This window comes from Gambusia affinis, linkage group LG22, assembly GCF_019740435.1.
Source record: "Gambusia affinis linkage group LG22, SWU_Gaff_1.0, whole genome shotgun sequence".
In the NCBI taxonomy this organism is placed as follows: domain Eukaryota; kingdom Metazoa; phylum Chordata; class Actinopteri; order Cyprinodontiformes; family Poeciliidae; genus Gambusia; species Gambusia affinis.
The window spans coordinates 1,009,718-1,020,389 of NC_057889.1; the positions used below are offsets into that span (position 1 = coordinate 1,009,718).

Consider the following 10,672-nt stretch of genomic DNA (forward strand, 5'->3'; position numbering starts at 1 on the left):
CTCCAGGGGGTCTTTTGTGTCTCTAGTGTCCCTTATTTGACAGTAGGATGACAGGAAGGAGGAAGATGACAGGGGAAGACATGTGGTAAATGTCGACAGGTCCAGGAATCGAACCTGCGACAGCTCGTTGAGTACTCAAGGCCTCCAAACGCTACACCACCACAGCATGCCAGAATGTTGAAGTTTAAGTGGTTTTAAAGGATTTCTGTTTTATTTTAATAAATCAACAGTGTGGTCATTGCATCAACTTTTCGGCCGAGTTCAGAGAATCAAACGTTTGTTTGGTTACTTCAGATCATAAACTAAGGCAGAAATTCACACATTTCCTGATCAGGTTGGGTTGATTTCTGGGTTTCTTCTTGTGAACAACAAAATCTGTGATCCAATAAAGAATCCTTTTGGTTTCTTAATCTAAAAATAATTTTCCTATATTAAAAAAAACTGATCAGAACAGCTACAGCAGATAATACCAACACATCTCTGAGGCTGCAGATTAAACCCGTCAGGTTTCTATTTCCAGACTGAAGAGTCGGAGATAAAGAGACACAAACCCTTCGGCTCATCACAGACCACTCATCATATCAGCGACTAACAGAAACATATTTCCTCTGGTCCTAAAAGGTTAAAGTGGCTTTTGATAAAATGTCAGATGTGACTGTTATTTTAATTTAATGCAGCTGCCTGTATTGTGTCACAAACGGTTTGTTTTTCTTGGATGTATGCCTGAAGGACGGCTTAAGAGGGATAAATATCTGTTTTTTTTAATCTTGTTGGCAACATACAAAAAGCCCTCAAGTTAAAATTGTCTTTCACTCAAGATCAAAATTAAACATGTAGCTGGACGTCAAGATGGAGAAAAACAGGATTAGGAAGGAAAAGGACAGGAAGAACTTATTTACTTCACAATGAAAAATCACAAACATCTCTACTTTTAAAGCAATGGAGTTTCAGCAAGAATAACCAACATTTACTCTCTCTATAGGGCTGTATGGAGCTAAATTAGAACCATAAAGTTTGAAACTGAAAAAATAGTAAAAAATCAATTTTCAAATTCAGTGTTTTTTTTTTTTTTGTCAGGTTAAATTTATCATTTCAGTTTCAAAATAATTTTTTTGTTTAAATTTTATTTTCAGTTTCAACATTTTAAAAACAAACTTCACTGTATGGGGCTAAATCAGGGCAATAAAATGAAATCAAAAATAATTTTGAAACTTAAGATAAAAATGGAAACTGAAAAAAGTTTAAAAAACAATTTCCAGGGTTTTTTCAGTTTAAGAAATTATATTTCCATTTCAAAATTATTTTTTGATTTATATTTATTTTTTTCCAGTTTCAATTTTTATCTATTTTTAAAACAAACTTCATGGCCCTAATTTAGCTTCTTATGGTTTTTATTTATTGTGCATACATTTTTCCCATTGCTTTTTAAAATTTTTAGTTGTTTAATTTTGTGTTGTAAAAGAAAAAAATTTACATTCAAGAAACTATTTAGATGAACTGAAACAGAGGGATGTGATCAATGTGTTTATAAAGGTCAAAAAGTGAATACAATTTTAAAAAGCAGAGAAGAAAAAACTTTTAAATCTTGTTTCTGTGTTGATGTCATTTATCCACTGAAATAAATAGAAAAATGATGATTGGATAAAGTTAAGTAACTTTGAAAATATCTTTTAGATTCAATTCAGTTCATAGATTTCATGTATCATAACCAGATGATACATGAAATCTAAACCTCAGTTTGCATAAATTACGTTTGGAAGATTTAATAATCGTTAACCTTAACCTACTCAAATCTCTTTTCTTCCATGAATGAAAAGGTAAATTCTAATAAGCTTTATGCATTATTTTAAAAAGTGTTATGTTTTGTTCTCTAGTTACTAGAGGAGATGTTTGAGAGTTACACTGGAGTCTAAACGAAGACAGTCTATCAGCAGACAGATAAGCAGCGATTCTCTGGTTCACCTCAAAAGGACTGCAACACCAGAAGGTCCAGAATCTGCCCTCATGGTGCACTCAGAGACACATTTAGATCTGCAGCTGTTTCTGTCTTACCAGATATCTCCTAATTTGGTCCAAAGGGAGGATTTTTAAATCTGTGTCCTCTTCACCATGCTGCAGTTCTGCAGAGGGACTGGAAGTGAAACGTTTTGCTCTCTAGCTGTTCTTCTGTCCACCGTCCACCATGGGTGATGCTCTGATGGCTGAATTTGGGAAGGCTGCCCCTTTCCTGAGGAAGTCTGAGAAGGAGCGCCTGGAGGCTCAGACCAGACCGTTTGACATCAAGACTGAATGTTTTGTTGTGGATGATAAAGTGGAGTACATGAAAGGACAGATTGTCAGCAAAGAAGGAAGCGTGGTGATCGTCAAAAAGGAAGATGGCACGACAGTGACGGTGAAGGATTCGGATGTTCATCCCCAGAATCCACCCAAATTTGATAAAATCGAAGACATGGCGATGTTTACGTTCCTCCATGAGCCGGCGGTGTTATTTAACCTCAAAGAGCGTTACGCCGCATGGATGATTTACACCTACTCTGGGCTCTTCTGCGTAACTGTCAACCCTTACAAGTGGCTCCCAGTCTATGACTCGGAGGTGGTGGCAGCCTACCGGGGTAAGAAGAGGAGCGAAGCGCCCCCTCACATCTTCTCCATCTCTGATAACGCCTACCAGTACATGCTGACCGACAGGGAGAACCAGTCTGTCCTCATCACTGGAGAATCTGGCGCAGGAAAAACAGTGAACACCAAGAGGGTCATCCAGTACTTCGCCAGCATCGCTGCGGTTGGAGGTGGAGCCAAAAAGGACAGCAGCAAGGGGACTCTGGAGGATCAAATCATCCAGGCAAACCCGGCACTCGAGGCCTTTGGCAATGCCAAAACGCTGAGAAATGACAACTCGTCTCGTTTTGGAAAATTCATCAGGATTCACTTTGGCACAAGTGGTAAACTGTCATCGGCCGACATCGAGACGTATCTGCTGGAGAAGTCCCGTGTTACATTCCAGCTTAAGGCTGAGAGGAACTACCATATCTTCTACCAGATCCTGTCCAACCAGAAGCCTGAACTACTGGATTTGCTGCTCATCACAAACAACCCGTACGACTACTGCTACATCTCCCAAGGAGAGGTAACGGTCGCCTCCATTAACGACTCTGAGGAGCTTATGGCCACAGACAGCGCCTTCGATGTGCTAGGCTTCACTGCTGAGGAGAAAACAGCCGTCTACAAACTGATCGGTGCCATCATGCACTACGGCAACATGAAGTACAAACAGAAGCAGCGTGAGGAGCAGGCTGAACCGGACGGTACAGAGGCTGCAGATAAATCGGCTTACCTAATGGGGCTTAACTCTGCAGATCTCATCAAGGGGGTGTGCCATCCCAGAGTGAAGGTTGGAAATGAATATGTCACCAAGGGCCAAAGTGTGGATCAAGTCTACTATGCCATCGGTGCACTGGCCAAGTCAGTGTACGAGAAGATGTTCAACTGGATGGTGGTGAGAATCAACCAGTCGTTGGACACCAAGCAGCACCGTCAGTACTTCATAGGAGTGCTCGACATTGCTGGTTTTGAGATCTTTGATTTCAACACATTCGAGCAGCTGTGCATCAACTACACAAACGAGAAACTGCAACAGTTCTTCAACCATCACATGTTCGTCCTAGAACAAGAAGAATACAAGAAAGAGGGGATTGAATGGGAGTTTATTGACTTTGGGATGGATCTCCAGGCCTGTATTGACCTGATCGAAAAGCCAATGGGGATTCTTTCGATTCTAGAAGAGGAGTGTATGTTTCCCAAAGCAAGCGACCAGACTTTTAAGGCTAAGCTCTACGATAATCACCTGGGAAAGAACAAGATGTTTGAGAAGCCGAGGGCAACAAAAGGGAAATCAGAGGCTCATTTTGCCCTGGTTCACTATGCTGGTACAGTCGACTACAACATCGGCGGCTGGCTGGTTAAAAATAAAGACCCTCTGAATGAAACAGTGGTTGGACTTTACCAGAAATCCTCTCTAAAGCTGCTAAGTCTGCTGTTTTCAAGCTACTCGGTAGCAGATAGTGGTGAAAAATCAGGTGGCAAAGGAGCGAAGAAGAAGGGTTCTTCATTCCAGACAGTGTCTGCTCTCCACAGGGAGAACCTCAACAAGCTGATGACTAACTTGAAGACCACTCATCCCCACTTTGTCCGTTGTCTGATTCCTAATGAGAGGAAAACTCCAGGGGTCATGGACAACTGCCTTGTGATGCACCAACTTCGCTGCAATGGCGTCCTGGAAGGCATCCGTATCTGCCGGAAGGGTTTCCCAAACCGGGTTCTTTATGGAGACTTCAAGCAACGCTACAGAATTTTGAATGCCTCTGCAATCCCAGAAGGTCAGTTCATTGACTGCAAGAAGAGCGCCGAAAAGCTGCTGGGATCTCTTGACATCGACCACACCCAGTACAAGTTTGGCCACACAAAAGTTTTCTTCAAAGCCGGCCTACTTGGGACACTTGAAGAGATGCGAGATGAGCAACTCTCTCGGATCATCACTAGGATTCAGGCCAATGCCAGAGGAATCCTGATGAGGGAGAAGTTTGCTAAACTTGTGGAGCGCAGGGATTCCCTAATGGTCATTCAGTGGAACCTCCGATCTTTTCTCGGTGTGAAGAACTGGCCCTGGATGAAGCTGTTCTTTAAGATTAAACCGCTTCTGAAGAGTGCAGAGGCCGAGAAGGAGATGGCCAACATCAAGGACGAATTCAAGAAGATGAAGGAGGCTCTGGAGAAATCCGAAGGACGGCGGAAGGAACTCGAAGAGAAAATAGTGTCTCTTCTCCAAGAGAAGAATGATTTGACCTTGCAGATACAGTCTGAACAGGACACTCTGACAGATGCAGAGGAACGGTGTGAACAGCTCATCAAAAGTAAGATTCAACTGGAGGCCAAGCTGAAAGAGATGAATGAAAGACTAGAGGATGAAGAGGAGCTGAATGCAGATCTTACAGCTAAGAAGCGCAAACTTGAAGATGAGTGCTCTGAGCTGAAAAAGGACATCGATGACCTGGAGCTAACTTTAGCCAAGGTGGAAAAGGAGAAGCATGCTACAGAGAATAAGGTGAAAAACCTCATGGAAGAGATGGCGTCTCAGGATGAGAACATTCTGAAGCTGACCAAAGAGAAAAAGGCACTACAGGAGGCCCACCAGCAGACACTGGATGACCTTCAAAGTGAAGAGGACAAAGCCAACAGCCTGACTAAAGCTAAGGCAAAACTGGAGCAGCAAGTGGATGATCTGGAGGGTTCACTGGAACAAGAGAAGAAGGTCAGGATGGACCTGGAACGCTCGAGGAGGAAACTTGAAGGTGACTTGAAACTGACCCAGGAAACTCTGATGGACTTGGAGAATGACAAGCAGCAGCTTGAGGAGAAACTCAAGAAGAAGGACTTTGAGGTGAGTCAAATCAACTCAAGACTGGAGGATGAGCAGGTTGCCTCAGTTCAGCTCCAGAAGAAGCTGAAAGAAAACCAGGCGAGAATCGAGGAGCTGGAAGAAGAGCTGGATGCTGAGCGTGCAGCACGAGCCAAGGTGGAAAAGCAGCGCTCAGATCTGTCCCGTGAGTTGGAGGACATCAGCGAACGTCTGGAGGAAGCCGGTGGGGCCACATCAGTCCAGGTGGAAATGAACAAGAAGAGAGATGCTGAGTTTCAGAAGCTGCGTAGGGAGCTGGAGGAGTCAACCCTCCAACACGAGGCTACCGCCGCCACACTGAGGAAGAAACATGCTGACAGCGTCGCTGAACTGGGGGAGCAAATAGACAACCTGCAGCGTGTGAAGCAGAAACTGGAGAAGGAGAAGACGGAGCTGAAACTAGAGCTGGACGATTTGGCCTCCAACATGGAGAGTGTGGTGAAGGCCAAATCAAACATAGAGAAGATGTGCCGCACAATGGAAGACAATATGAATGAATACAAGAGCAAATACGAGGAGGCTCAACGGACCACCAACGACTTGACAACTCAGAAGGCCAAACTGCTCACTGAGAACGGAGAGCTGGGGCGCCAACTGGAGGAGAAGGAGTGCTTAATTTCACAGCTGACCAGAGGAAAGAACTCGTACAACCAGCAGGTGGAAGACCTGCGCAGACAACTGGAGGAGGAGGTAAAGGCAAAGAATGCCCTTGCGCATGCTTTGCAGTCTGCTCGGCATGACTGCGATCTGCTGAGGGAACAGTTCGAAGAAGAGCAAGAAGCTAAAGCTGAGCTGCAGAGAGCTCTATCTAAGTCCAACACTGAGGTTTCAGCGTGGAGAACCAAATACGAGACAGATGGAATCCAGAGAACGGAGGAGCTGGAAGAGGCAAAGAAGAAGTTGGTGCAGAGGCTACAGGAAGCCGAAGAGGCCATCGAGGCTGTGAATGCAAAATGTTCCTCCCTTGAGAAGACCAAACACCGCCTCCAAAATGAGATTGAAGACCTCATGCTGGATCTGGAGAGATCCAATGCAGCCTCGGCAGCACTGGACAAAAAGCAAAGAACCTTTGATAAGATCCTCGCAGAGTGGAAGCAGAAGTTTGAGGAGTCGCAGTGTGAACTAGAGGCCTCCCAGAAGGAAGCTCGTTCTCTGAGCACTGAGCTCTTCAAGCTGAAAAATGCCTACGAGGAATCCCTGGATCAACTTGAGACGATGAAGAGAGAGAACAAGAATCTCCAGGAGGAGATTTCTGACCTCACCGAACAGCTTGGGGAGGGCGGCCGCAGCGCTCACGAGCTGGAGAAGATCCGGAAGCAGCTGGAGCAAGAAAAGGCCGAACTCCAGTCGGCCCTGGAAGAGGCAGAAGGCTCTCTGGAGCATGAAGAGACCAAAATCCTGCGAGCACAAATGGAGTTCAACCAAATGAAGGCTGACATTGAGCGTAAACTGGCTGAGAAAGATGAGGAAATGGAGCAGGCGAAGAGGAACTACCAAAGGATGCTTGAGTCCCTTCAGTCTTCTCTGGAGTCGGAGACCAGGAGCAGAAATGAGGCTTTGAGAGTCAAGAAAAAGATGGAGGGCGACCTCAACGAGATGGAGATCCAGCTGAGCCAAGCCAACCGGCAGGCGGCAGATGCCCAAAAGCAGGTGAAGACCCTTCAGGCGTTCCTGAAAGATGCTCAGCTCCAGCTGGACGACGCCCAACATGGCAATGATGACCTGAGAGAGAACATCGGTTTGCTGGAGCGCCGGAGTAACCTGATCCAGGCAGAGCTGGAGGAGGTGAGGGCCGCACTGGAGCAGACGGAAAGAAGTCGCAAGCTAGCGGAACAGGAACTTACCGACACGACGGAGCGGATGCAGCTGCTGCACTCCCAAAACACCAGCTTGATCAACCAGAAGAAGAAACACGAGGCAGACCTGCTGAGCCTGCAAAACGAGCTGGAAGACGCCATACAGGAGAACCGCAATGCCGAAGAGAAGGCAAAAAAAGCCATCACTGATGCCGCCATGATGGCTGAGGAACTCAAGAAGGAGCAGGACACCAGTGCCCATCTGGAGCGCATGAAGAAGAACATGGATCAGACCATCAAGGACCTGCAGCACCGACTGGACGAAGCCGAACAGATCGCCATGAAGGGTGGAAAGAAGCAGCTCCAGAAGCTGGAGGCTCGCATCAAAGACCTGGAGAACGAGCTGGAGGCGGAGCAGAAGAGGGGCGGAGAGTCCATCAAGGCGCTCCGCAAGTACGAGCGCCGTGTCAAGGAGCTCACCTACCAGACGGAGGAGGACCGCAAGAACATGGCACGTCTGCAGGACCTGGTGGACAAGCTGCAGCTGAAGGTGAAGTCCTACAAGCACGCAGCCGAGGAGGCGGAGGAGGCGGCCAACGCTAACATGGCCAAGCTACGCAAGCTGCAGCATGAACTGGAGGAGGCCGAGGAGAGAGCGGACATCGCGGAGTCACAGGTCAACAAGCTGAGAGCCAAAACCCGGGACGGATCCTCCAAGAAGGGACTGGATGACTGAGGAGGCCGACGAGGTGAGATCCTGCAAACAGCAGCAAATTCTTTTCACAATGTTTTCATACATTTATAAATATCAGAGTTCCAAACTAAACAAACTAAATATTTAGTTTACAAACTAAATATTTCACTTTAAAATTAAAAATGTATTTAGGAAGCTAAATATTTGGTTCTGAATTAAATGCTTAAGTCTGAGCTAAATATTTAGTTTGAAAACAAAATATTTAGCTCCAGATTTATTTTGTTAAAGTAATATTTAGTTCCAAACTAAGTATCTATTTTCCAAACTAAACATTAAATTTTCAACCCAAAGATTTATTTTTTGAAGCAAAAATATTTAGCTCAGGTCAAAACATTTACCTTGCTAACTAAATATTTAAGTTCCTGTTTAAATATTTAGGTCTGAAAATATTTAGTTTGAAAACTAAATTGTTGCAGATCAAGAAAGAGAAAAAATGTGTCCCAGCTGCATAAATTTCAGTCACATAAAGCAGAAATGTTGACAATAATTTTACATATTTACAGACTAAAACTGGGACGTTTTCTGATGCTAAGTCCTAAATTTCCAAGAAAATTTTTTTAGAAAAAAAATTTTTTTAGTTTGTAAGAAAAAACTGAAGTTTTTTCTTACAAACTTATGACTTTATAGAGTCCCAAAATATTCTAGTTTTAATATAATCAATTTATGCCTTTGATCATGAAAAATGGTTTCATGATTAAAGTTGTGCAACTTTTTGACATCAGAGAAAGTCCAAGTTTTTTCTTCTAAATATATCAAATTAATCACCAAATTTCTGAATTTGTTGCCAGAAATTTGATCGTTACTCAATTTTGTGTTTTTCTTTTATCTATAAATCACTTTACTGAGTTTCAAACTGTAACTGAATTCAGTTAAAAAAATAATAACACATTCATGTATTTAATTGTGAATATTTTCATCAAAGAAGCTGCATCATTTCTCCTCAACATAATAAGAAACTATGACGTTCATGAAGTTGAGATGAACTCCATGTTCAATAACATTAAATTTAAAATCTGCAGACTTTCATTCATTAAATTACTGCATAAGTTTATGTTTCCTTTGACTGATTTGTTTCAATCTGTTTTTATTTTTCAGATGGTTCTGGAACCAAACCCGCTGCGGCTGATGCTTTGTAACATGACTGAGTTCTGCTGTTGGTTTCCTCCTTCACAACAATGAAATTAGTTTATTCTAAGCAAAAGATTTTAGCTTCAAAATAATTAAAAAATTCTGATTTCATAAATATATCTATAAAAACATTAATTAATAATTCACTTTATTTGTTTGTTCACTTTGATCAACACTTTTTCTAGCTAAGTAGATCTCCTTAAAATCACTTTTTGATTTCCTTTAAATTAGCCCTTCAAAATAAAAGTTTGATCATGAACCTGTACTGACATGACTGGAGAAATGATAATAAACACTGATGAGCACCAAGAACTCGTCTCCAAGTCCATCATCACTCTAAATCTAAACAAACAACACTTCATCAAAAGCAACTTGACACGTTTTAATCAACTGAAGTCTGAGATTTGATTAGGCCATTTCAGAACTTTTGTTTGTGTCATTTTTCAGCTTCTCTGTTGTGAATTTCCTGCTGCCCTCTGGGGACCCCGCCCCACACTTTGGGAACCTCTGAACTAGAGGAAATAGGGCAGAGGAACAAGACTTCCGGCCGGGACTTCTGTCATCTTGTTTCTTTTGCATTGCTTTAGTTCAGAGATGTGAGAGCCAACATCCTGCATCTTTTAGTTCCCCCGGGTTTAACGCACCTGGATCAGATGACGAACACCGACCTGCTACCACCAGGGAGGGAATGTTCCTAAGACAGTCAGGAACAGGAGTCAGAAACGGCTGCACAGTGGTGCAGTTGGTAGAGCTGTTGCCTTGCAGCAAGAAGGTCCTGGGTTCGATTCCCGGCCCGGGGTCTTTCTGCATGGAGTTTCCATGTTCTCCCTGTGCATGGTGGATTCTCTCCGGGTTCTCCGGCTTCCTCCCACAGTCCAAAAACATGACTGTCAGGTTAACTGGTCTCTCTAAGGTGTGAGTGTGTGTGTGAATGGTTGTGTGTCTCTGTGTTGCCCTGCGACAGACTGGCGACCTGTCCAGGGTGACCCCGTGACCCCGTGACCCCGCCTCTCCCCCGTAACGTAGCTGGAGAGGAACCAGCAACCCTCCAGACCCCATTAGGCAAGAAGGGTGTACTGATAATGGATGGATGGATGGAGTCAGAAACACCGGCCCTCGAGGACCGAGTTTGGCTCCACTGGTCTCTAAAAAGCAACAGGCTTTTATTTTGAAGAATTGGTGAGATTCCGGTTTGTATTGACCCATTTCAGCTTCACCATCTGAGTATAAAACCTGTTGATGAGCCTCCTGCGGGTCCAGAGCGGGATGGTGGATGGTTCTGGAGGCGACGGGTCTTCGCAGCATGCGGGAGAAAAAGAGCTGGACTGCGGGGTTCGGCCCCGCGGGACGCCGCAAACCGGCCACCTACACCGGGGAGAAGAAGGCGCAGCTGCTGGCCAGAGCCAACAGGAAGTGGGTGCGACTCGCCACGGTGGTGGGCTACGTCCTGGCCGTGTCTCTGGCCGCGGTCATCCTGGCTGTTTACTACGGCTTCTTCTGGAGACCCACGCCCGGTTCCGGGCAGTCGGGTCCGAGCAG

The 10,672-nt window shown here is 44.6% G+C and overlaps 1 protein-coding gene across 1 annotated transcript; it reads left to right on the top strand.

The window, feature by feature from the left end:
• Positions 1–2,110: 2,110 nt before the first annotated feature.
• On the top strand, positions 2,111–9,445 carry myh6 (myosin, heavy chain 6, cardiac muscle, alpha). The gene is made up of 2 exons (XM_044107085.1): positions 2,111–8,000; positions 9,101–9,445. The coding sequence occupies exon 1, from the start codon at positions 2,183–2,185 to the stop codon at positions 7,985–7,987; it is 5,805 nt and encodes a 1,934-aa protein (XP_043963020.1). The 5' UTR covers positions 2,111–2,182; the 3' UTR covers positions 7,988–8,000; positions 9,101–9,445.
• Positions 9,446–10,672: the final 1,227 nt, after the last annotated feature.

Excerpts from the sequence above, each read along its gene's own strand:
- myh6 (XM_044107085.1), top strand. The coding sequence starts at position 2,183 with ATGGGTGATGCTCTGATGGCTGAATTTGGGAAGGCTGCCCCTTTCCTG.